The sequence below is a fragment of the Suricata suricatta genome, chromosome 2 (genome assembly GCF_006229205.1).
Source record: "Suricata suricatta isolate VVHF042 chromosome 2, meerkat_22Aug2017_6uvM2_HiC, whole genome shotgun sequence".
Lineage (NCBI taxonomy): Eukaryota > Metazoa > Chordata > Mammalia > Carnivora > Herpestidae > Suricata > Suricata suricatta.
In genome coordinates this window covers 8215834-8243770 of record NC_043701.1, presented here as the reverse complement: position 1 = coordinate 8243770, position 27937 = coordinate 8215834, and the positions used below count along the sequence as shown (strand labels likewise).

General features: G+C 39.5%; 1 protein-coding gene across 1 annotated transcript in view; it reads left to right on the top strand.

Moving 5' to 3' along the window:
* The window catches only part of CNTNAP2 (contactin associated protein like 2), a 1359261-nt gene that overhangs the window by 233617 nt on the left and 1097707 nt on the right, over positions 1-27937 (top strand). Inside the window, exon 3 of the mRNA XM_029921999.1 lies at positions 7998-8145. Coding sequence (XP_029777859.1) covers positions 7998-8145 — 148 coding nt within the window. The remainder of the gene's footprint in view (positions 1-7997; positions 8146-27937) is intronic.

Here is a 27937-nt window from a genome sequence, read left to right as displayed (position 1 = left end):
ATATTTATTCTCCTCATAAAATCCTTCATAAGTTACACTTCCGACCCTATAATAGTGAATTTGAGGGAAGTGTTCATCACGCATCACACACTGCGTATTTCTAAATCCTTATATATTTCCCTCCAGTCTGATAAATTATATGCCTCAAGGAATGACAAAGTGCTGTCCCAAAGTTTATTGGTTTTTAAATGCCAAGTGGCTGAAAAGTTTTTCGATGAGTTTAGACTTTTGCATCCTTTCCGAGTCGAGGGGAGGATTCATCAATTTGAAAGATTCTCTGAGACCCGGGTTGGCATGCTGTAGCCCGTGGGCTGACTCTGGTCCCCGTTCTTTTAAGGTCTGTGAGCTTTGATGGTCTTTACATTTTCCATGTGTTGATAAAATAAAAAGGAAGAAAGAGAAAAAGAAGGATATAGTATGGAGAGGTATGTGGCCTGCTTAGCCTAAAATATTAGCTGAAAATATTAAAGTCAATATTATTTACTTCACAGGAAAGTTGGCCTCTTCCTCTCTTAGGGCGTGAAGCTAGAATGAATATTTAGTGCACAGGATCAGAGATTTTTGGTTATTAAAACTTGCGCAATACTTAGATGATACAGTTAGCATTCTGGATAACTCAAAATATGCCTGTAAAAGATTGTAACTCTTTGCTGTATATTTTTAAGTTTGTATTTCAATTCTAGTTAGTTAACATACAGTGTTATATTAGTTTCAGGTGTCTGATATAGTGGATTCAACACGTCCACCCAAAGCCCGGGGTTATTGTGACAAGCGCCCTCCTTAGTGCCCTCCACCTGGCTTTCCTGTCCCCCCTCCCTCCTCTGCTGTACATTTTAATTATTTATAGGGCATTTACACTCAGGTGGCAACACCGGTTCAACATTGTATTGTCATCAGCCTTACTAAGCTTAAAGCCTTACAAGTTACATAGATGCAATGTTAGCTAAAAAAAAAAAAGACAAATGAAAACAACCCCCAGAACCCTATCCTGCTAAGCATATGTGCAAAGCACTGCCAGTAGAGGACATTTAATTGCGATGGCATGTAATTCACAAGCTCCTGCAAGTTGATTTTTCAGTGTTACAATGATGAATTTGTCTGTCGTTTTCATGTATCCGCAAAACATGTATTATCATCATGGGACATTTGTCCAAATGAAGGTTGAATTTTAAAGCATATTGTTCCGTTCATTTTCATTTTTCCATGCAGATTTCCAGTTCTTAAAGGTTTTGTAAATATCAGATGACTGTTTTAGCTTGTATCTTCTTTCTTTTCACATGTGAAAAATTGTAAGTGGTTGGGGGGTTAGAAAAAAATGCTTCAAGACCTATGGCGGTGTGCTCAGGACCCCTGGAATATGTGCTGGAGCAGGCCAGCCTGCCTTTCCTTTCAGTACACAAGGTCGTCCGAACTCCTCAACCATTTCTATTAAAAGCTGCAGAGGAGTTTTTGCAAATGACCTCATTGGGAGTCTGTTTTGGGAAAATGTGTGAGAAAAGAAACTACTAATTTTTTCAAAATTTGTGGAAATGAAATTGAAGAAACAGGGCAGGCAGGCACACATGCTGTACAATAAATGGGCCAGAAATCAAATGTGCATCCAAAGTGTGTGATAAAAATTATCCATGAAACTTTAAATTTGGCATTTCCAGGTATGCAATATTAAATATCGAAAATAAAATATGTTGTGCCTCAGTAGAAAACCTTTATTCCCAGCTGAAAATTGGGCCTTCAAACACAAGTCTGCATGGACATGGTGACTGTTACCTTGCCCAGACTTGCCTTTATTAGCTACTCAATGTCCAGGAGCATCTGTGAGGCTCAGGTTCCTGATTTGAAAGAAGAGCATCTGTCCCAAACTTCAGCATTTTCCACGGGGCACCGACAATGCAGTGTGTACCAGGACTCTAAGTAATAAGGTGATATAGAAATATTAGATGTTTTTATTAAATCAGTGGTTGCATCTCTTCCTGTGTTTAACTTTTCCAAATGCTGCCATATGAAAGGAGACATTTCACATATATTTATGCCTTTGTAACAAGTGCACCCTTCTTTTGACACATTTTCAACTTCAATTAAAATAATGTCTTAAATATCTATATGCTTGGTAATGAAAAGAAGTGCAAAAAAAGCCCCAATTTCCTCATGCTGTGAACACTGAAGAAAATACCAGATGAAACACATTTGTTCATGAATAATAAATGTACCTTCTCTGTGAAGCTCACCTTCAGTAAAACAGTACTGTCTTAAACGTTGCAAATTCTCTTGACCTTCAGTGTGATAGTGAAGTCTTCAGTGCAATATATCTAAATCCTCACTAATTATCTTTCCTTTCAAATATCTTTGTATTTGTTGGTATTTATTCAGTTGCTTGAAAAAATCAGAAAAGTACAAGGAAACAAGGCATGTAATCAAAAAACCCGGAGGTTTTCTTCAGCGTGTTCTGGATTTAGATGCTGACATGTTTCCACAGATGTGCCTTCTTTGTCTTTTTCTGACGTCTGTCCCTTTATAACAGCAGCATGACCAGCAGGGGCCACCTGGAGGGAGAGCCGGTTCCCAGGGATTCCGGGTTTTGTGGTTTTCTCCTCTCACGTGTGGCTCGGTCGGGATCCAGGTTGCAGTAAGTGTCCTGCCTCTTCTCTTCAGGACTCACCTCCACACGCCATTCCCCCCTTCTTCCTGAGCCACCCCAGTCCCTGGGAAACTTGTCACCCTATCATTCCACCCACTTCTATCCTGTATATTATATTATGCTGTTGCCTTCTCTTCTCTTAGGAGCTTCACTTTATTCAGGGAGGGGAATGTTCATGGCCCTGCTCTTAGCAGTTATAAGGTGTGTAACTTTTTAAGAAAAATACTTATTTTTGAGAGAGAGAGAGGGGAAGAGGAGTAGCAGAGAGAGGGAGATAGACGATGCAAAGGAGTCTCCACGCTGACAGCACAGAGCCTGATATGGGGCTTGAACTCATGAACTAGGAGATCATGAGTCACCCAGGTGCCCCTAAGATGTGTAACTTTTTTGTTTAAAACTCTCCAACCAGTTTCCTTCCAGTCACTTAAAATGAAGTAACAATGTCATCATGGCTGACAGGCCCTCCTTGCTCTGGCCTCTACCTCTCCAGCATCTTCCACCTCGTTCTTCCTTTCTTGACCCTGTTTGGAAAGCACTGCTTTCCTTACTGTCACCAGAACATGCGAAGTATGCTCAGGGCATTCGCATTTCTGGCTGTTGTTTATCCTAGCATATGATTTACTATGTACCAACATATACATATAATGCAACTTTGTGTCAGATATATATATATATATACATATATTCATTGTGTATTTATTATTAGCCACCCCACTGTGTACTTTAATAACAATTACCATGAGGACTGAAACTCTGTATTGTTTACTTCTGTGACCCCAGTGATATGAACAATGTATTGTACATAGAGGCTCTTATCCTTATTCCACGTAAATGAATAAGTGAACGGATCAGTAACTGAATGAATGAATGAATGAGTGAATCATTCTACCACGTGTTAAAATGAAGTCTTGTGAAGTTAGGTGGCCATGCCTGGCATTATAGTATGGCATCCACTCCTCGTGGTTCTGGGGAAGTAAGAATAGACAGTAGGCAACATTTTAGAGAAAATCTAGATGCTGTGACCCAGAGAAGGAGGTAGCTGAGGGGGGAAAAATAGATAACTACCATCTTATTCTCCTTTCCTCTGTAGTCAAAGCCTAGAGGATAATACCTTGGACTAGGCTGGCTCATATCTTTTCTCCTTTTCTCTTCTCTCTAAATATTACTAATTCTCTTTTTGAAATAATCACATCTGTCATTTTTCTCATTTCCCCTTACCTCCACATTGACGTTGGCCATGAATTCCTGGCTGCTAGTTGTTTGGCCTCCAATAGAATCTTCCACAACCCAGGTTCTCCTGAATGTGGCTCTTACTCTGTCATTTCTTTTTTTTTTTTTTTTAATGCTTGATTCTCTTACCCATAATTAGACAGAACTTGCTAAAGCAACGCTGATTTTCCAAATATGCACTCTTCCTTCCAATCAGACTTACATCCTTAATACCCATTTTTTAATAGACCTTAGTTCTTGTTTTTAGAGAGCCAACAATTTTAGATCTAAAACAGATTGTGCAAATAAGCTAGTCCAGCCTTTTTAAATTTTATTTATTTATTTATTTTTTGGAGAGAGAGACATGGGGAGAAGGAATGAAAAAAAGTTTGAGGCCTAGAGAAGCTACCCACCCAGAACAAAATCCCAGCACTACGACCTCTGAACATGGGCTTTTCAAGCCCTAGATCTGAGTTCCTTCTCTGCGCCAGGAGTGACCTTTCTCTGCTGTGTTCTCCTCTTTTCTGTCTCCCAAACACTGTTCTGCCCTCCTGTCCAGCTGAAGTTGGGCTCTGTCTATAGACTTCTTTCTGATCATGCAGTTTTTGTAAGAACTTCAATATTACTGGCATTACTACCTGTATCATGTGTTTCTAGAGTTCCTTTTGATACTGCCTTTTGCAGTATATATATTTCATATTTGTGTTAAGCTGTGCTAATGTGACTTATAATGAGAAATACATTTTTGGTCTTTGTCCATCATTCCTGGCCCATAGTTCCTAAAACCCTTGTAACTTCCTAAGTGATAAGTGCAATAAACGTCAAATGGGTATGTTGTTGTTGTTAGTAAGGAGCTCCTTTGAGCCGCCACAGACTTGATGCTCCAGGTGATCTTTGGAAAGCCCCTGGAGAATCTAAGAAGGAGGGCTTGTTAGCAGGGCCACCACCCTGATCTCTGGGGAGTTTATTACCAGTGGCTAATGACTTAATGATTCTGCTTGCATAATGAGGCCTCCGTAAAAACTTCTGAAGTTGGGGTTGGGAGGTACCTAGGGCTGGTGAATATGCAGAGGACCTGGGGAGGGGGCGCACCTGGAGGGGGCATAGAAGCTCTACAGCCCTTCCCGGTCCCTTGCTCTCTGCGTCTCTTCTGCAGCCATTGCCGAGTTGTGTCCTTGCATAATGAATCAGTAATCCAGTAAGAAAAGTGGTTTCCGGACTCCTGTGAGCCATTCTGACAAATGACGACCTGAGAAGGAAATCTTTGGAATCTGTTGACAGCTGGTCTGTCAGAAGCACAAGTGACAAATTGGACTTGAGATGAGCATCTGAAGCAGGGTGTTCCTGTGGGACTGCACCCTTACCCTGCGGGCTCTGACTCTCTCTCCACGTGGGTAGTGTCAGAATTGAGGTGAAGTGCAGCCCTGGTGTCCACAGAGAATTGGAGAGTTTCTTTATGTGTGGGAAAACCCACGCATCTGGCGTCAGAGTGAAGCTTTGGAGCAGAGGAGAAACGCAGAAGAGTGTTTTGTGGGGTTTTGTTTCAGACCTCGGAAGACTAGAGATGTCTCAGAGGTAGGGTTCCAAGAGGTACATGGTGTTGTTGTGAGTATTTGTGCATCATCACCTAACACCACAGGAACTATATTCTCAAGTTAAAATTCTTTAGAGGCTTTTATTGAGTAATAGCTAAGATAAATTTTAGGCTAATTTATATAAGAATTTAATTAATTATTCATTCATTAATAACTTCAACTAAATAAGGATTTAATTTCAGTGATTTTGGTCAGGGATGCTCATCCATATTACTTTTTGAGCCAAACCAACCAATAATGGTATTAAAATGTGGTATTAAAGCCATAGTTTAATAAAATAGATTTGTGGCTTCTTTATGAAGCTAAATCCTGGCTAGAAAGATACCAAAAAAATATTTTTACTGTTTTCTTTTTTTAAACTGTTTATTTATTTATTTTGAGAGAGAATGCGAGGGGGGGAGGGCAGTGAGAGAGGGAGAGAGAGAATACCAAGCAAGCTCCATCCTGTTAGTGCAGAGCCCAGCAGGGGCCTCCATCCTATGAACCATGAGATCATGACCTGAGCTGAAATCACGAGTCAGATGCTTAACTAAGGAGCCACCCAAGGACCCCTTTACTGTATTTCTTGATCTAATTTTGTCAGCAAGATACAAAGATGCCCTAAGTGTTAACAGTCATGACGTAAAGCTCAAATAATGGTGTCCAGTGGAGGCTTGAAGGAAGGGGTGGCCAATCTGAAGAGGCAGTGGTGGACACAGCCAGGGTGAGGAAAGCCCAGGAGAACACAGGCGCATCCTTGAGGACCACCCAGTTTTCAGAGCACTCGGTTTTACACGTTAGACTGAATACTACCCCTTGTGCAGATTGTTGGGACATGTAAATGTTAGACAAAACAGTTTAAATCCTGAGGAAATCTTTCAGTCTGTGCCCTACATTGCTAGGTCTTGCTCTGCACATTTTGTGTTTTGGAGGCCAGGAGTGAGCCTGACGAGTACCAGTCAGGGGACAAACCCGTCACCACAAGCTGAGTGTCCTGCTGTGTGTGCCAGAGCCTCCTGCTTCACGGCTACTGTGTACTTTTTATCAACAGCATGTCTTTATTTGCTACTTACTGATTTTATGGATTCAAAAAACTGTTACAAAATCATTTTTTGAAAGGTAAAATTTCTGTTTTTATATAGAAGCAAACTGAAAACCCCTGGTCAAAGTGCAACAGATTAGTGATATAATATGGTATTTCTGTTATAATTTTTGGTGATTAAAAAATGGCAGTTTTATATTTAAAATTTTTTTTCAATGTTTAAACAAACACAAACAAATATAAAAGGATGTCATGTGCATATAGCATTACAAAAACAATATATAGGGACAACTAGAATATATTAAAACATCTGATATTTGCAATAGCACAAGCAGATTTCTCACTTATTTAACTTACATCTTCTAAATTATGATGATCTATTGCTTTAAATCTTCCTTGAATTATAAATTTATAAATTGACATTTTCCCTAATATTAGATTGTTATCAATTTTAGTGTGGTGTCTGTGGCTTAGACACATTATGTCCCCTGTATTATCTTGCTCTATACTTCCTGTAGAATCTATTTAAAACTATTTTTTATGTTTATTTATTTTTGAGAGAGAAGGAAGCAGAGCATGAACAAGGGAGGGGCAAAGAGAGAGGAAGAAATAGAATCAAAAGCAGGCTCCAGGCTCTGAGCCGTCAGCACAGAGCCCAGTCCAGGGCTTAAAATCACAGATCGTGAGATCATGACTTGGACTGAAGTTGGACACAACAGACTGAGCCACCCAGCTGCTCTTTATTCATTTCGAGAAAGATAGAGAGTGAGTAGGGGAGTGGCAAAGAGACACACAGAGAGAGAGAGAGAGAGAGAGAGAGAGAATCCCAGGTAGGCTCTGCACTGTCAATATGGAATCTGATGTGGGGCTCAAACTCACAAAACATGAGACCATGACCTGCGCTGAAACCTGGAGTCAGAGGCTTAAGCAACTGAGCCACCCAGGGGCCCCAGAAAATCACTTTTTTGACAGAATCCTCTGTAAATGAGAAAAACTGGAATCAACACATTTCTGATCAACTTGTAAATTGTGTAAATGTGTTTATGCCAATAGAGGGTAGAAAACCCTGGCCACTTGAATGGCATGTTCAGTGGTTCTTTTTACATAACTGATATTGAAAATTTTTTTTACCTTTCTAGTGGTGGCATGGGAAGGTAAGGTAGAGAAGACTTTTAGAAAGTAAGAAATATGGTTGGAGTTGGAAAACTAGCTTGCAATCAAATGAAGAATATTAGCACTCAGAATTTAAACATTTACTGGATACTGCATTGGCTACCATATAATGTTTCATATTTCTCATATATGAGCATTTTCTCCTTTGAAAGGGCCCGTGGAAATGTTGGCCCAGTTCCCATTTACTCACTGGACTTGTTGTCAAATAAAGGAAGGACAGTAGCTTTCTTAATATTGTTGGTAGTAGAAAACATAAACTCCTGCCATTGGATAAGGAAACATACGTTTATTTGAGCACACAGAAAACAAGTTGCGCCCAAAGAACGTTTTTCCTTAATTTTTTAATCCCTTTCCTTTACTCCAGGCTTTTCCTGGGAACATCAACTCTGATGGGGTGGTTCGGCACGATTTGCAGCATGCGGTCATTGCCCGCTACGTGCGGGTGGTGCCCCTGGACTGGAACGGAGAAGGTCGCATCGGGCTCCGGATCGAGGTCTATGGCTGCGCTTACTGTGAGTGTCTGTCAGGATCGGGGGTTGGTTGTATCCTCTTCATTGAATTAGTAATTTATTTAATTTTTATTATTTAACATGACTTGCTTTCTCTGAGGGTAAACTGCCTTGTTTTCGCATATGAATAATATGCAAGGTCATTTGTATGTTAAAATATATTTTTACCTTTTTACACAAACACGTGTATAAAAATACCTTCAACAAAGGATTTGGGAACTGCTTTTTGTTCATTAGACTAAAATGACAAAGCTTATTAAGTTGCCCCAAGTCTTATGAAATATTTAAAAAGCAGAAAGTTACAGTATTATCCATCATTTTGACTCTATGTGATGGATTTTGGATACATTCTTGAGAACTTTCTGCCACTTGTCTTAAGTTACCCCTTTTACAATTTTAAAGCTAACCATTAAGTTTTAAATGTCAATAATATTTTATGTCTCTAAGTTTTGTTTTCTTCATTTAAAAATTGACTTGGGGACACCTGGGTGGCTCAGTCAGGTAAGCATTCAACTCTTGATTTTGGCTCAGGTCACCATTTTTTTTAAATGTCTCAACAAACAGTGTTTTAATCATGTTTTAATAAATATTTTAAATAAATGTTTAAATATTAAATGTTTAAATAAATATTTAAAAAATTAAAAATAAAAATTGGGTCACCTAAAATAATACTTTTCCTTTAGTTGTGTTTTAAGCTTATTTTTGGTATTTTATAAATATTTTAAACCTCTTTTTTGTGTATTTCGTAAATGCATATTAGCGTAAATGCACACCCACATTATATGTATAGGTATAGATAGATAGATAGATAGATAGATAGATAGATAGATAGATAGATCGATCTAGGGACTGTAATATATGGATTTGGGGGATTACAGTTCTGTTGTCTTGCTTCTACTCATTTCTACCAGGAATGCCGGTTTCCTCCTCTTCCTTCGTTTCTTTCTTCTCCTGCAGCTTCTTCTCTGCCTGTGCACCTCCTCCCCCTTGTCTTCCTGCTTCCTCTTCTTCTTCACTGTGACTTTCCTTTCTTGGAAACTTGATCCGTGGAGCTTCTTTCAGACCAGGGTTGGGGTTCATCGACAGAAGATTTATCTTTGCTGACTTCCTTCTGTGAAGTCATTGGCAGTACAGAAGTACTTTGAAAATTGGTTGAGCTGTTTTAAGGCTGCTAGATCGTGCAATTCCGTCTGCAAATAAACGATTTGCAAAAACTGGCTTTAGAATATGAATCCTCTGGAAAACTATTTCCCCCCTCCTGGGAAGTTGTTGTTTCCCCCTCTCAGCACCGGGGGAGAGGAGTACTGGATCTGGACGGAATGGAGAATTAGGATCTTAACCTCACACAAGGAGTCTTCTGTTAGGCTCTCCTACCCCTTCCCGTAGATCCGGGAGAAGAAAATCTCACTGTAACCAGAAGATGGCAGATGTCCTGTTGAGCAAGCTTTTTACAATTAACCAAACATTTAATAGTTTATTTATTTATTTATTTTTAATGCTTTATTTATTTTTGATACAGAGAGAGACAGAGCATGAGAGGGGGGAGGGGCAGAGAGAGGAGGAGACACAGAACCGGAAGCAGGCTCCAGGCTCTGAGCTAGCTGTCAGCACAGAGCCTGATGCGGGGCTCGAACCCACGAACGTGAGATCTGACCTGAGCCGAAGTCGGAGGCTTAACCGACTGAGCCACCCAGGCGCCTCTCCAAACATTTGGTAGTTTATAATAAAATATATATATATATATATAAAGCATTTACCTCTATAAGAATTAGTTACAGAGATTGATGAAAATAGTAGCCGTGATGATGACCAAATCCTATTTTTTTACTCACGGGCAACATCGTTATGTGCAACCGAGCTGTTTACTGTTTTGGGGCCATGGAGATCATTGATGAAATTCCCCACATGTTTATTTTATTCAGTCATCACTTTAGTATACCGAGTAGACTGAGTGAGAGGCATACAGATTTAGTTCTTCAGGAGAATGTGGATCTTCAGGAGGAGGATTTAACCTTTCAGGAAGAGCCTACAACGAGCCCGAACTTAAATTTGGGTTCTTTCTGTGTGGTCTGGGTATTATGGGCACAGAACCCTGTATCCACACATTTTCTAACTGTCAACACATTGGGAAAGCCACAACAGAATGTGAACAATTTCTCTGCATGCCAGATTTTCTAAGCAGCATGCTCAGCTTTCAGTAAATGAAAATATATAATACTCTTTTTGGGAACCATGATATGTGTAATTTATTTTATTAATGACTACTTATTCAGCACTTTTTATGTGTCATGAAATATGCTGGATGTTAGTAACACAACAGTGAATAAGGAAAACATGGTGTGAGAGACCAAGTGGAGCAATTCCTATAGGAATAGCTACTGGGATGAGAGTAATGAAGGTGGAAATTCACCCACATCGTGCGCGCCAGAGCTGACCGGAGGACCAGCTAGTGTGGTGCGGTGCCACGGCTCGCTCCGCCGGGCGTTTCCCTGCCACTTAGCCCAGCAAAGTGAGCGCCCGTGCCGCCATGCCAAGTCCATACAGGAATCAAGTGGACACCCCACAGGCACCGGTCAGCCCCCCTGCAGTTACTGCTCTTTTTTTAAGTTTATGTATTTATTGAGAGAGAGAGAGAGAGAGAGAGAGAGAGAGAGAGAGAGAGAGAACCTGCAAGCAGGGATAGGAGTAGAGAAAGAGTAAGAGAGAGAATCCCAAGCAGGCTCCGTGCTGTCAGCACAGAACCTGACCTGGGCTCCATTCCACAAACTGCGATGATGACCTGAGCTAAAATTGAGTCAGATGCTCAACCAACTGAGCCAGATGGAATCCTAAAATATACATTATTTCTCACCTGACTTTTGTTCAAAATAGTAATTGTGAGAATTATCCATGCTGTTATGTAAGGGATGTGATGATTTTCACTGGTACTATTATCCTGTTGTGCGAATATTCTATAGTTATTCATTCATTTTATGTAGATGAACATTTGAATTATTTCCGGTTTTTGGCTATTTTGTTGGAATTGCTATAAACATTCCTCATGGGTGTTGACTTAGGAAAAGGTAATACTAAGTTAGTTATTAGTTAGGTAGTATGAGTGTATATATGTTTTAACTTTTGTCAATCATGACAGAATTTTTCCTGAGGTGGTTGTATCAGTTTAGACTTCCATGGCCAATGTCCTAGCATTGCTGTTGTTTCACAAATTTTCGCCCTTGGTATTGATTTGAAAGTCTTAGCCATTTTGGTGGGTGTTATTGTTTTTCATTTTGGTTTTAATGAACCTCTTGCTTGGCTTTTAAAGAGATTATACCTATTGGTCATCTGTGGACCCTCTTTTTGAAATGTTTGTTTATTGAAGAATGTTGCCCTTGTTTCTGTTGGGTTTCTTTTTATTGGTCTATTTTTTCATTGTTCTGAGTAGTTTTTATAGCCAACTCTCTTTTTTAATTTCATTCTTGATACACTATTTAGACATGCATCTAAATATCTAAAAATATGTGAAAAGATTTTCTTTACAAATATTTTATTATTTTATTTTATGCAGTTTATTTTGAGAAAGAAAGAGAGAGCATGAGTGTGGGGGGCAGGTAGAAAGAATCCCAAGCAGGCTGTGCACCACCGACACAGAGACTGATCTGGGGTTGGAACCCACAAACTGAGAGATCACGACCTGAGCTTAAGTTGGACACTCAACCAACTAAACCGCCCAGCTGCCCCTAAAATTAATCATTTTAAAACCAACACCAGCAGTGGGGTTGGTTTAGAACTCAAAGTAAGGGCAAAGGCACATAGTGTGCTGACCTGGGTGTGGACATGTTCTGTAATCCTTGCAAGTGGATCTGTGAAATGGTAAGCTAGTGCCATTATGGGCATTTCCATCTGGCCCGGGCTCTGGCAATCCCAGGATGGGAAGGAAACAAAAAATACCTGAAGCTAAATAGGAAGCTAGATTTTTTTAGTGTGAAGTCCCTCTGTGGTGGGGGAGGGGGAGTCTTACCCTTTAGGAAACTGTATTAACATTAAAACAGTAGAGTAAATGATGCATTGGTAGCATAAAATAAAACAAAGTAAAATAGAAGTTGAAAAATACCATGGTAGTAGGTTGAAGTAAATTGGATAATGGCCCCAGAGATAGATAGGAGGTACTAATCCCTAGAACTGTAAATGTTATATTGTGTTTGTAGATATGATTAAGCTAATTATTGTGACGGGGGAGATTGCCCTGCCTTATCCAGGTGGGCTCTAAAGCAGGGGGTTCTGTCCTCAGGAGAGGTAGGCGAAGGGAGAACTCACAGACAAGAAAATGGCTGCGTTGTGACCGCGGAGGCAGAGATCCACTGATGTGGTTGTAAGTCAGGGCGGTCTGAAGCCACCGGGAGCTGGAAAAGGAAAGGAACAGATACTCCCCTGGAGCCTGGGGAGGAAGTCAGATCTTGCTGACACTGATTTAATCCAGTGAATCCGATTTGGAACTCCTAGTCTCCAAAACTGTGAGAGAACAGATCCCTTGTTTTAAGCCACCAAGTTTGGGGTAATTTGTTATAATAAGAACAGGAAACTATACAAGTATCAATACCATCTGAGGCTGGGATGGGGGGGCAGAGAGACACAAAAATAGCTCTAGAGTAATGCTCTTCAGTAGAACTTCAAAGATGTAAATGTCCTTGACCTGCTGTAGGCCGCTCCTCAGGTTTGCCTGTTAAGCACTTGAAAGGTAGCTCAGACATCTCAGAAACTAAATGTTAAATTGTATTTAACTTTAATTTATTTGAATTTGAATTTTTTTAATTAAAAAAAATTTATGTCTTCATTGTGAGAGAGAGGGAGACTGAGAGCAAGCAGGAGAGGGGCAGAGAGAGAGAGAGAGAGGGAGACACAGAATCAGAAGCAGGCTCTGAGCTGTCAGCACAGAGCCCGATGCGGGGCTCAAACTCAAGGTCTGTGAGATCCTGAACTGAGCCAAAGTCTGACACTCAACTGCTCAACTGAGTGCCCTTTGAATTTGAATTTAAATAGTGTGACTGCTGACTACTCTCTTGGATGATGTAGATTAGAAGAACTAAAACATCTGCATCTTACTATTTTATATTTTAAAGTACCCAAAACATTCATTTTTCAATGGCATTCTCTAATTTTTTCCTTAGTTTGGAAAAATCAATTTAATCATCCTGGAAGCAGTCTTTATCATCAGAAAGTTGATGACTAGTCATTTTTCTCAGATCCCTAACTGAGCCTTTTTCCTAACTAAGGTCCAGACCAGATTACTTTTTGTCTATCTATTTTTGAAGAATGCAAATTGTATTTATCTCTTTTACAAGAAAAATACATGTTTGTAATAAGAAAAATAGTTGTTAAACCTGTGTGTGATGGGGAGCTTTCCCGCATGTACTGTGATTTAAATTGACCTACACTGGAATGCAGGCCAGAGAGGACTTTAGAAGATGCCCTTCTATTTTTTTTTTTTTTAACTTAGTGACCTATGTGTCAACGACTTTGGTTTTTTAGTGAAAAAAAGAATCCTGGATCTTTGAGGGCGGAAACGTCAATGAGATACACCCTTCCTTTTTTCCCTCTGAGAGTAGCGTTGCTCTGTATGCTGGGGTCCCAGCAAGGAGAAACTAGGCTTTGATCACTCCTGTGGGAGTCGAATGAATTCTCTCATCTTTCTAGAAACCCCTTAGGGATTTATCCGAGGTCTGTCTTCAAGTTCCAGGTTGGGGAATGGGGTTATGCTTCCTTTATATCACAGTTTGGTAGCAGAACTAGAGAGGGAGAAATCTGGGTCTGAGCACTGCATCTGTTGGAGGGCACCTACTATGCTCCCCCGGGGCCTGTCGCCCCCCTCAGTGCGCTGTTTCCGTGATCACTTTGTCACCTGGGAAATTAGACACTTCTCAGGGATGTAGGTAAAAAGGTCCCCCACTGCAGGCCGAGAAGCTTCTAGTTCCAGGCCACTACATCGAGGGCTTCTGCGGGTTTTGTTTCCCCGACTTGTCTTGAGGATAATATGAATTCCAATTTCAATGAATCTAAACTAATTTTCAATTATTCTGCTCCCTCCAAATTTGGTTTTCCCTCAAGTTTAGTTGAAACAAGTGCGTACTGTTATTTTTAACACTTAGTTAAAAATTCCCCAAGTCTTCTGAGTCAGTCAGCCCCCAGCACACCGGCGCTAATCTTCCTGCTCGATGCCGGAGGGACCCCGTGAAGCAGAAGGGAGAAGTCTCAGTCTCGTAATTTTTCAAGACCATTTATGGCTGCACTACTCAAACATGCATTTTACAAGAGCCCCGCGCAGGGTGCTGATGGAAGCAGCGAACTTTTTTGATGACAAATACTATATTAGCTTTTAACCAGAGTCTTCGTAAGAGTTAGAGCAGTTCCTTGGGAAAACAAGACACACACAACTGAACTAATTTTTATATATGCCTTCAATTTGGATGAATAATTAATAAAGCCTACATGTATCACCCAGTGCAAATCCTGGGGGAAAGTTAGCCCCAGAAAAAGCAGGAAAAAGTGTTGAGAAGCCAAATACAAAGAGAAGGACAGTGTCTTGCCCTTCTCACGCCAGGAAAATGAGATTATTCTCTTACAGGGACCGCAGCCGGCTCTCGGTCCCCGTGCTGCCCAGGCAGGAGGAGCTGTCGTGTACGTGCGTGTCTGTTTCCCAGAAGCACAGGCGTAGGCGTGAGACAGGGCGGATTGCTTCTGCCACAGTTCTGGGGGGCCGGAGGCTGCCAGCACGGTGCTAGCCGAGGCGACGCCCGCAGGCTCGGAGGGAGGACCCGTTTCTTGTGTCTCTGACTCCTGGCGAAGCCTTGGTGGCATCCTCGGTGCTCTTCGACCCGGTGGTGCGTGATCCCAGCGTCTGCCTCCACTTTTAATAGTGTTCCTCCCGTGTGTCTGTGTCTTTGTACGTTCACGTGGCCCTTGTGTAAGGACACCACTCATTGGATTTAAGATCCACCTGAATCCAGTGTGACTTAAAGTAGCTAATTACATCTGCAAAGAATCCTATTCCCAAATAAAGACCATTTTTTTTTTGGGGTGGATATGAATTTTGGAAGAACATGTGTATTCATTAAAACTGGTACCAGTTTCTTTCCAGTTTAGCTGGGCAGAGAAATAAATAAGCAGTTCTGGAAGTCCCACCCATGTTTTCCTATTTAAATTAAATATTTGACTTTGCATAATATAAAAGGGTCCCAGTTACCTGTACTTTCTGTTCTTCACACACACGCAAACATACACACACACATACACACACACAGAGTAAAAGATTTATTATGTTTCTTGGGAACCAATAAATTGTGACACAGACTCATCAATCCCATTAGCATTTATTGAATTCTATTTGTCAAGATTTTGCTAATTTTAAATCTAAAATGCCAATCTGACGATAGGACACCTGTGGTTAAAACACTTTAAAGATGCTGCATTGCCTGTAAAGTCCCAGGTGTTAGCTTGAAATACAGTGCCCTTCCTTGTACCTCAGCAGGCTTCCTTTCCCTCTGTGCTAAGTCATGCGCCAGTAGTACAGACCCCTCCTCCTCAACATGCCTTCTTCCGGCATGCCCTCTCTGACTGCAGTGCCCTCTCCATTCTTCACCTCCTCCATTTCTTTGTTTCCAAGGTTTAGTTGAGATGCAGTTTTCAACAAGAAGACTTCTCTGGGGGTGCATGAGTATTTCAGTTGGTTAAGCATCCAACTCTTGATTTCGGCTCTGGTCATGATCTCACAGTTCTTGAGTTCGACCCCACATCAGGCCCTGCACAGATCCTCTCCCTCTCTATCTGCCCCTCCCCTGCTTGTTCTCATGCTCTTTCTCAAAAATAAATAAATATTTAAAAAGATGACTTCTCTGAATTTCCAAAATGAATCATCTTTTTTTTTTTACACCCCATTATACTATGTGAATTTTGATAAAATGAAATAGTCATCAAAACATTCTAAAATATAGCAGACTGTGAGGTACTGGGGGAGAAGCGAGACACTGTCACCTTCTTCATTACTGGCATCCTGCCAGTTAGCAGACTCTACACGAGTGATGTTCACTGGACTGAACTAATAACAGATGTAGATGCTGCAAACCTAACGTACTCCCTCAGTGAAAACTGCTTATTCTTTGATGCTGGACAGATTAGGTGATCAGGGTGTGATCCTGTTGTATCCTATTAAATGGTGCTGTGTTAGTAGATGTTCCAGAGAGTCAAATAAAACAAAGGATTTAGTATTTGTTTTTCTTTTTTAATGTTTATTTATTTATTTTGAGAGAGGGAGGGAGAATGCGAGCAGGGGAGGGGCAGAGACAGACAGAGAGAAAGAAAGACAGAGAGAGAGAGAGAAAGAGAGAGAGACAGAGGGAATCTGTCAGCCCAGAGTCCAGCACAGGGCTTAATCTCATGAACCACGAAATCACAACCTGAGCCAAAATCAAGAATCAGACACTCAACTGACAGAGTCATCCAGACACCCCTTAGTATTTTTTTTTAATGTAAAAGTTTTGAGACCTTGTGTTATTTCTATTTAAGATTATTTTATACCACAATGTCATGAGGCTCCTTCATAAATTATAAATATATAAATTGCTTATCATCAGAGAAAAAATACCATACTCTTATTAGTTAGTTAGAACTTTATATCCAGAATAATGTGAAAATAAAAACAAATCAACATAAAATAGAAATGTATAGCTATCAAAGGCAAGTTACTCATGGTAAAGAGATCATCATAATTGTCCTGGTTATGTTACAGATGCAAGTAGACAAAAAAATCAGTTTCATATGTTGTAACCAGAAGCGTTCTTGCCATTAAGAGAAATGGAACTCAGGTTCAAGCACGTGTATCTTCAGTTCTTTGAAAAGTAGTTTGTGTGTCAAACTGGAATTGGAATACTTTGTAACAGAAAGATGATCTCTCTGTACCTAGTCAGAGCTCACGTGATGGTGATAATGCAGTGACTGATGATTCTTGTCCCAGGTGGAAAATGGTTTTGAGATGATGAAAAATATATTGGATCATTTGTGTTATGGTTTTTATTTACTGAGCAATATAAATTCAAAGGTGTAAGTATTAAAGATAATAAATTACTGTCATCTTATATAATAATAAGTCTGATAGATACTCGGTGGGTTTCATTCCTGGATTGGCATTTGAGGGTGACATTTGAGTTGAAAGGAAATTTATGGCATGAAAAACAAAGAATTGTGTTCTCGTTTTTCATGTCTATGGTGATGCATGCTATCAGCATTTAATTCTGTCTTTTCAGTATAGTTTCTTTTACTTGGGAGGTATTTACTTTCTAGTCTATTCAGTGAGAAAACGTGGCAAGTATAAGTAAGTTTCTACTTAAATACAAGACAGTCACATATGATAGCTAGTTCATATTTGGAGAAATATTTACTTAGTCATTGATTTAGAGTTAGATTTACATTGTATTACTTACTACAAAAATCTAAATTTAAAATACTCTCAGGATTTTTCAAAGTTCACATTTAAAATCAACATTGTTGATTTAAAATAAACCAAAATTATTGACAGAGAATAACATGCAATCATACTTGTTTGCAGTTCTGAATTAGGAGTAACGGTATACTTCTGTTGTGGAAAAAGAGGGTGTATTTTTTTATTGTGGATATTAGTTGAGAATTCTTTCCATAAAATAATTTTCCATGAAAAATACACATTTTAAACCAAAGCATATACATATTACAGTAACTGGTTGAAGATAAAATAATGAAAAATCAGCATGCTTCAGCATGACTTACAAATAAGGTATCTTGATTGATACAAAGAGTCATATGTATACTCTACAAGAACTTTAAAAAGTTCCCGAGAGACCTCCCAGCCCAATCCCTTATTTTACTAATGAGGAAACCAAAATCCACAGGGGTATGTGAGTTGCAGATGTGAGTTAATTGCAGACCTAGAAATCCTGCCTAAAAATCCGAAGCATTGCCCCTTTTCTGTCATTTGCTACCTCTCTCCTCTGGGGAATTCTTTTCTTTTCCACCCACAAGGACTTGTTATAATCACAGCCATGGCCTACAGGAAATCCTATTGTGTAGATTCTAAAGACTCTCAAAATTGACCCACAGTTTGTACCTTAAGAACGTACAGGAGGAGATAATTACAAGGTAATTACAACACTGTTGTCCATCCCACATGTCCAACAGGGAAACGGAAAGCGCTGGTCATCCTCACACCCTCGTTTGAGGACAGCTTGCAAATAGTACAGCTCAGACTTCCTTGCATTTTGGTGCAGAAAGTTTTCCAACCTTAGTCAGCCTGTTTCCTCCCGGAACCTCAGCGCCTGGGATTACGTATGTGTTAATCCTTACATATATGTCAGGTGATTGCAAAGAGTATGCAAGCCAAAATTACAGTTACATAGCCCATCAGTGTTTCACTTATAATTCCTGGTTAATGGGAGGAGAGAAGTAAAATTTAAAATACTGCAAATATACACTGAGATTCTTTTATTAGCTTTTATTCTTGAGTTGTTAGTCTCAATTATCACCTACTTAAATTAGCTTAGCTAGGGAGACAAGAGCAAATATTTAAGATGGCAGTTATCACCCTCATGAATTAAAAGTAACAATATAATAAAATAATCATTTAGTATGCTGGCTTAAACCTTCCAGAGATGCAAATTATTTGGAATATATTATTTAAAAATTAAATATCACTCATTTAAAAACAGTTAATAATTTTATTCAATAATTTTATTCCTTTTAGACTAGTATCAGATTTTTTATACCTAGACTTGAAAAAATTATCACAATTTTTTAGACTTCTATTCTCATTGGAATATATGTGTGTGTGTGTGTGTGTGTGTGTGTGTGTGTATAAAAGCTCTAAACAGTGTCCTATTAGTGTTCTTTAGTCTTTCACACTTGTTTTGGTGGATGGGTGGAGTTGAAGAGCCTGCCCTCTGGTCCATTTCACCTCCAGGTAATGGGAGAATGGTCCCAGGGAAGGAGGCAGGTCACTTGGACCAGTCTCTTTGTAAACGTTCTGATAAATGCACCCCCCGCATGACCAAATAATTAGCTTTTCCAGGAGGAAAGCCCTTATCTGTAGGTGTTGAGCGTTCCTGTTAGGAATCTGCTTCAGGTTACTTAAGATAAACTAAACACACATAGCTTTCCTGAACTGATGAACGTGACTCCCTGGAAAATAACTTGTGAGCTAGGTGATCACTAAGGGGTTGAGAGGAGGTGTTTCACGACCTCAGTGTTCAGAAATGAGCAGAAACTCTGCCTGCTCCCTGAGCAGGAGGGAAGATTGTGGGCTCGGGGCCTTCCCCCCGGGAGCGTAGCTGGAGGGCAGATTGCAGGGAGGCCCTTTGAGACCCTCTGCACTTTTCTCAGATGTCAGAATACATGTAATAACGGGCCTTAATTTTAGGCCTCATACCACAGACTTGTGATTGCTTGCTTCTTGCAATTATTGGTAAAATTTGAGCTTTAGCTAAGACCTTTACTTGTATACATCTGATATACCCATCTGATCCTAGTAGCTCTACGTGGGATGTTTTAATTACACGATTAATTATTACTAGCCTTAGTCAGATAGACTGCATGTAAGGCCTCATGTAACGTGTTTTCTTCCCCGCTGTCAACCTTCCATTCACCAGATACTCAGTGGTTTGTACCGGTTGTAGCTTGCCGTGTATTTATGTATGCTACAAAATGAAATTAGAGACTGGGCGTGTGTTTCTCACACTTACTATAAAGTGCAAATGTTACAGTTGGGGTGAGGAGAATCCTCTTTCCTATGGCATTGTGCTTACATTGAAAACATTCCTTTCCTCAAATCATTTTACGGGGTTTTCTGTGTTACGAAGGACCAGGTGACAATATGACTGACGTCACTCACTCTAAGTGTTTGATCTGAGCACCATTGGTTTAATGGCCCCTCTGATTAAACCCTTGTCCACCTTTAGATAAGTTGGGTCCATCTGTTACAGGAATGCTTTTTGTTGATCAAAAATAAATTACATTTACCAATACTAAAGTTTGCAATCAAAGAGCAAGTTCAATTATACTACAGCAGACCCCAGGGAGAAGTGTGGAAGCAGATAGAACAGGGGGGTTCAGTTCCTTCTTCAGATGAGCTTTTTTTCAGCAGTTTTTAAGGGAAAACATCACAGAAATTCATTAGAACTGTAGTACAAAGGAGGTTTTCTGAATTCAGGGTCGTAGGATGACGATTAAACGGATTGTGTTTCTCCCATTGTCAGCCAACGTTGTAAAGTCAATCTGGACTGTCCACCAACCGCACAGCAGGGTGACAGTCTCTCCCGTCTCTCACGTGACCTTCCATAAGGACTCTAGATCACCACATCTCCTGTTCTTGTAGTTTGTGCCACTGGTTCTCCTTTTATTGTCTGGTCTTGTTCTTTCTAAAATAAAAAAATGTTTTGAAACAAGCATATTTTATACTTTGGCTACGGTGCTATTTCTGCCGGATACTTCATTGTTGGGCAAGGGGGCAAGAGGATGGCCTGTTCAGTCTTGAACCTAACGCGGCATCCCTGGCCTCTGCCCATTAGAGGTGAGTCATCTATCACTCCTTGTTCAGTTGTGACAACCAAAATTGACACCAGACTTTAAAAGATGTCTCCCGTGGGGGACAGCATTGCCCCTGGTGGGAACTGTGTGTAGAGGCCAGACTTGTCACTTGGTAGTTGGCTTGTTAAATCGTTAGGCACAGAAAATCAAGAAAATAGACACATTGTAAGAAGCAACGTAGTTTTTGTGTAATCTATATTTTAGTGCCTGCTACATGCAGAAGGTGCCTCCTGCATGCTGCGATGTCCTAAGACTTTACGTTGATAAGGGTAATGATCACGGGGTCATGGTGTGCTTCTAGATTTGGGTCCCCTGTGTGGACACTGTAGGCAGAGCACTGCTGTATCACCTGATCAGCACGAATACTGCAAGAAACATGACCCCTTGAGCACTTGTATCTTTTATCTGCACCCTTTGTGGAGAATCATGCAGAATTTTTTCCACATTTAAAAAATACAAGCTGTTTTATTTTAGTTGCCAACTCATCAATACTTTGCCATAGTTAGTATCATCTTTTCAACTAGGATCAGCTGGGATCTGTATTTTTTCGTGGGATAATTTTACATTTTCTTTAATGTGAATTTAAGTTTGGGATTGAGATAAGATTAACTGATTAACTGGAATCTTCCACACAGTTTAGGAAGACTGATTTTTCTCTAAAAGAGAGGAGATAAATATGTAAAGTAAAGCTTTGCTCTATTTCTTCTCATCTTCTTTTGCCAAGAGCTCTGTGCCTACTATTGAGGTGAGAAGCAAGGTCTGCTTTTGCATTTTTTCACACTTTCTCTGGCCATGTAACACCATGTGAAACCACAGGCCCAGTGAGTGTGTTCACTAATCCGACTCACATCTTCCCAATGCATATGCAGCCCTGTGCCTTTCTCCCTCCTGACCTCATGGGGCTGCAGTAAGAAATGGAATGAGTGAGTACAGTGCGTGCTCTTTGGGTTTTGAGGATAAAGTCATTGTATCCTCTTGATCATGTTTATTCAGAGCTATATGAAACAGAGTATAATATGTAGACAGTATAAAACTATGTTCTATATAGAGGTTCAGTTTCTCTAGTGGGTGATGTCATTACATTGGTTTGGCTGATTTTTTATTGCTTTGAATTGAATTGACCGAGTCAGAGCTATCTGGATAACTTGAGACCGTTTCATTCCAGTTCACGTGGCTCACTCATTAGTAATCTTGACCTCAAAATCAATACGTGTGCGTGCGTGTGTAGAGAATTTGATCCCTTTTTTTGAGGGGAAAAGAAATGATGGGAATGCTTCTTTTTAAAATATAAAGGACTTTTTTTCTTAAACATAAAATTAATTTTATTTATTTATTTTTAAGTAAGCTCAGTGCCCAGCGTGGGGCTTGAATTCACGACCCAGTATCAAGAGTCTCATGCCCTACTGACAACGCCAGCTAGGAGCCCTGGAAATGCCTTAATTGTGATATTTCCCCTAATGTACTGGGATCACATTTCAATATTAAATATGCTAGTATTTCCATGGTACTTTTTAAAATTAAAAAAAAATTACTGTCTATTTTGAAAGAGAGAGAGAGAGCAGGGGAGGGGCAGAGAGAGAGAGGGAGACCCAGCATCCAAAGCAGGCTCCAGGCTCTGAGCTCTCAGCACAGAATCCTACATAGGGCTCGAACTCATGAGATCATGACTTGAGCTGAAGTCGGTTGCTTAACTGACGGAGCCACCCAGGTGCCCCAGTGGTACTTTTCAATTTAAAAAAATGAGGGTGATTTTGTTAACTAAGCTACCATTTCTTTAGATTACATTTTATTAATTTGAATTATAAACATATCTGATAGGAAATATTCTATCTAGAAAGTGAAAAATAGCTACCATTTATTGAATGTGTTTGGCTTATGTCTGAATGCAGACATTATACAAAATAGGTGGTGGTGTCCTCATTTTGTAAATGACAATACCAGCATTTGAAGAAGGAAAATAACTTATCTATATATCACCTGCTCTCAGTGTAGCCTTTTTTCCCCCCCACCGAAGCATGTTACCTCCTGGAGGCAGCATAAAGCCAGAGCATAGCAGATCCACACTAAGGATAGTGATGATAGTATTTGTATAGCTAGAGTATCCAGCACTTACTCACCATAGATGATATGTCGCATACTGTGCTTTATTTAATTCTCTTAAACTACTGAATTGGGAACTATTATTATCTCCACATTTTATCAATGAGAAAACTGAGGACTGAGTAAGTTTTTATTTACTCATTCAGCTAGTGAGTATAAACACCGGATAAAGATGTATTTGGATTTTTGTGTGTTTGTTTGTTTATTGGTTGCCTGTTCCCAAATGCATCCAGTAGAACAATTGGAAAAGAAAAATGGGGATCCTTTTGTGCCTTACTTTTTGTAAAGGTAGTTCTTTGGGGCATGTGAGTGGCTCAGTCGGTTTAGTGTCCAACATCAGGTCAGGTCATGATCTCACAGTTCAAGGGTTTGAGCCCCATGTCAGGCTCTGTCCTGACAGCCCAGGCCTGGAGCCTGCTTTGGATTCTGTGTGTGTGTCTGTCTCTCTCTGTTTGCCCCTTCCCCACTCATGCTCTGTCTCTCTCTCTCTCTCAAAAATAAACACACATTAAAAAATTTAAAAAAAGGTTAAGTAGTTCTTCTCTTGCGTGGCTCAGTCAGATAAGCATCAGACTTCAGCTCAGTTCTTGAGGACTTCAGCTTGGGTCATGACCTCATGGGCTCATGAGTTTGAGCCCTACACTGGGCTCTGCCCCCCAGGTCAGGCTCTCTAGAGCCCACTTGGGATCCTCGGTCTCCCTCTCTCCCTCCCCCTCCCTGCTCACATGCTTAGTGTGCAGGCTCTCTGACGCTCTCAAAAATAAATGAACATTGAAATTTTTTTTACAAGTAGTTCTTTGAAGGCTGTGACATGAAGAAATGGTTGAATGAATTATTTGTGCAGCCACTATGAAAATGTAAAGAGTTTTTAATGACAACAAAAATTGGTCATGACATGGAATTAGGTAGAGAAAAGCAGAATATAAAAGTGTATATATGAAGTATAAACAGTATCTCTTTGATTTACCAGTTGGTGAAAAAAAAAGTAAAAAAATTAAAAGAATTACAAAAGCCACATTAGAATATTAACCCTATTATTTCTTTTTAAAAACTTTTTTTTAAAATATTTATTTTTGAGAGAGACAAAGAGCACAAGTGGGGGAGGGGAAAAGAGAGAGGGTGACACAGAATCCAAAGAAATTTCTAGGCCCTGAGCTGTTACCACAGAGCCTGACCCGGGGCTCAAACTCAAAAACTGTAAGACCATGACCTGAGCTGTAGTCAGATGCTTAACCAGCTGAGCCACCCAGGTGCTCCATCTGAGAGGTGATATTATGGATAACTTTAATTTTTTCTTGCACACTTCACTGTGATACTAACATCCTATAACTGTATTACTATCAAAATTACTGTAATCTGATATAGTTTGAAATGCACGCAAGATTTGAATCTCAATTTATAAATTCAAGTGTGTATGAAAGTTCTCATTCCTTTATTAACAATTTGAATTTCAAGCTCCCATCTCGATAATCTTTGGGGGAATTTAATCTTAGTATATCTTGATGTCCTTGCATCTGAGGGTCTTATTCAGTGTTACTGAGTATGTTCACACTTATCTGTCTCTGATATTTACTGTCTCCCCGTTCGCATCCTCCCTTCCCCCAAGCTCGGTGGCTCTTGGGTTTCTCTGGTCCTACTGGGTGTGTGAACCAATTGGGACCCCGTTGGATGGTCTCCCACTAAATCCTTACTTCAAAAGAGCAAACAGTTACTGTATTGGAAGAATATATAAAGCTAGCTGATTTAACTAATTTACTTAGTGTTCAGATTTCTAATAACAAAACTGTTCATTATGGTATGTATAGAATTAATTATATCATTAAAAAGTACATAAAATCTGTATTTTTAATGATATATGAAAAGAAGCAGTATAAGATCTCTGTACTATTGTGATTTATATTTTAAAATTTGTCTCTGAATATTATATAGAATGCTTAGAGTAATAATAATTTGAAGAATAAATATACTGTTTCTAGTGAAAAACAATATAGAAAGCATATTCTTTAGATCATAAAGGTTAAAAGTATATCTTAAGCAAAATGATACCTTTTTTCTATTTTAAACTATAAACCACCAATTTACAAAAAAATTATGTTTTATCAGTCTCTCATATTGCATAGTGACATGGGTGATTTCGACATATTCATCATTCATTTGCAACAATTTGACTCACAATGTCACTTTTGAGTTTTGAACACGATATGTATATATGGGGAGTATTTGGGTTAACCATATTTTGAAATTACAGTTTCCTTTATGTTAAGCAGTATGATAACATGAAAGGAGATGGCTCTTTCAGTAAAACCTAAAGTAAATGCCAAGTTTATTTAATGGGTGATTTGAGATGATTGTTTAAGCTTTCCAAATCCTCCATTCTGACACCTCAAGATGGGAGTAACGGTGCTTGCTCCATAGATTTGTCACGGGGATTAAATGAGATGATAAATCTAAAGTGCTAAGCACAATGGCTGGCTTAAGGTAAACAGTCATAAATATATTAGCCATTATTATTATGGTTGCTGTTTTTCACGTTTCCTAGTACTCTTTGATAGCACATAGGATTATTTAGTAACTGTACATTTATTTCTTAGGTTCTCAGCTCTGAGATGAATTTTATTATCCAACATCTGTTCTTAACTTCATAAGGAGACATGCCTTAAACATTAATTAAGCATCAAAAATGAGTCTTAATGTTCATACAGAGTAATAATCATTTTCTAGAAGGAGCTGCCTTCATATCAAAATGTAATTTCCAGTGCTTAGAACAGAGGTTCTCTGAAATGACTGACATTCAAGAAGAGCAAAAATTAGGAGTCATGGAGCCAAAAACTGTGTAGCGGTGGCAGGCCTCTTGGGTGGGGTCTAGGCCAGATCCTAAGTTTGTAGGGGAGGAACGAGCAGCTTCCTGAAAGAAATAAATGGCTTTTTCTGAGACCAGCCCATAAGCAAGCAGCAGGACCATACTGGGAACAGGTTTTAGTACAGAGTCCTGTCCTGTTCTCTTCTGTTCTATCAAAGTTAGCATGTGTGTATTCAGTTCTGTTAGAGTTCAGTCAGTAGCTAGGTGTTTGGCCTGAGCATTCTGCCTTTTATAGTAAATATTATGGAAATAGTTTTGAAACAGTATTCATGAAATATATAGAAAGTTTAGAAGAAATAACTAATTGCTTAGCAGTTAATACTAGAAGATAATGTTGCAACCATAGCCATGGAATAGAGCCGGGCTTCTTGACACACATGAGAATCTTAGTGACAGTTCAGGATGAGGAGGAGTCAATAACATACTCAATTTTTCTGGAAAAAGAAAAGGAGTGTTACAAACTCGGTGAGTTCTGAAGTAGTATTTTGAGTGCAGTGATGTCAAGAATATCCATTCTTAAGCTACCTTTCAGTAATGAATTAAGTCATGTGGGAATCTGGGATGGAGGCAAGAATATCTGATAATGAAGATTTAGTTGGCCAAAAATAATTAAAAATAGACATATTTGTAAAGAATTACCATCAAAATACTTATATCACAGTTTTGATTTCACAGAATATCTGCAGGATTATTTTAACTTCACAGGAGAGGAAGAGATGTGTAAGTTGAAAGTTACAGTAACTTTTTTTAAATGTTTATTTATTTTGAGAGAGAGAGAGAGCATGAAAGGGAGGGGTGGAGATCATGATGTGAGCCGAATCCAAGAATCAGATGCTTGACTGAAGAGCCACCCAGGTGCCCTGAAAATTATAGTAACTGTAGATAAAGGTACAGAGAAGTGAGAAATGGAAAGGAAAAGAGAAGGGGACATTAAAATTAATACAAAGCATGTCTGTCCCTAACACTCCTCTCAATCGGTAGCAGATGTCCTTTAGTGATCTTAAATACAACGCTTGTGTGTTTTGAAAGGACACCCCATTTACAGTTGCAGTCACCCAGGGTCAGCTGCACTGCAGAAGTGGCCACTCTCCCGGTACACGTCAGGTCCTTGGTAGCCTAACGCCACACCGCAGCGCTGCCTCTTTACCACCCTTCAACTCATCGCATGGGCGTTTTATCATCTCCCATCATCCCCAGAAGAAGGACGAGTGCAGCACAGTGACATGGTGTGAGAGACACACAGACAGATCATATTCACACAACTTTTGTTGCAGTTCACAACTGTATATTTTTACAATTGTCCTATTTTATTACTAGTTGTTAATCTATTACAGTGCCAAATCTATAAATTAAACTTTAATATAGGTATGTACATATAGGGAAAGAATACATACTTTTATGAATAGGGTTCAGACCTATCTGTTATTTTAGGCATCCATTGTGGGTATTGGAAATGAATCCCCCATGGATAAGGGGGGGCTACTGTATTCATATTCTCTGTATTAAAATGCTGACTTAATGTCAACGTGCCATTTAATGTATCGGTTTAATATTTTTTAATTTTTGAGTATTGTTAGTAATGCTGTATTGAGTGAGCATTAAACAAAGATTATTAAAATTCAGATGCCAACCAAACTGATATATGGGAATTCTCATGGCAAATCATTCATAAACTCTTCTCCCTTCATGAAGAAAAGTATATACGCAAACACAGACACACGCACGCAGAGCACACCATTACATAGCACGGATTCTGCCATGGAAACCTCTTCCCCTTATGACAAGAGCTATTTGTTGTTAAAAGGGTAGGGTCTCCAGTGCTAGAATCCTCTGACTGACCTCACTGTTCTGTGTGGATTTGACATTTTCCCTGTGCTTTGCGTGGCGTGCTTCACAGAGGTGAGTGATGCCTGGGTTCTCTTCAGTGCTCTCCTTCCCTACCCTCTTCCCCATCTCCAGCCCGCAGTGCCTGTGTGGATTTTTCCATAAATAGTTACAGAATACTCAGGTAATCAGAAAAGAGCCTATTAAATGCCAAAATACCTCCCAATAAAGAAAAATGAAGAAAGGTATGTAGTGAATGGAAAATTTTTCTCCCCATCTTTAACTTATCTATATCTAACAAATCCTGTCTTACATATTGGTAAGATCTTCACATTTGACTGACTTATTTTACTCTAGGAAAAAAAAAAACTATAAATACAACCTTTTAAATCCCACATCAATTTTGTAAAATTTCCAGACCTCAACTTT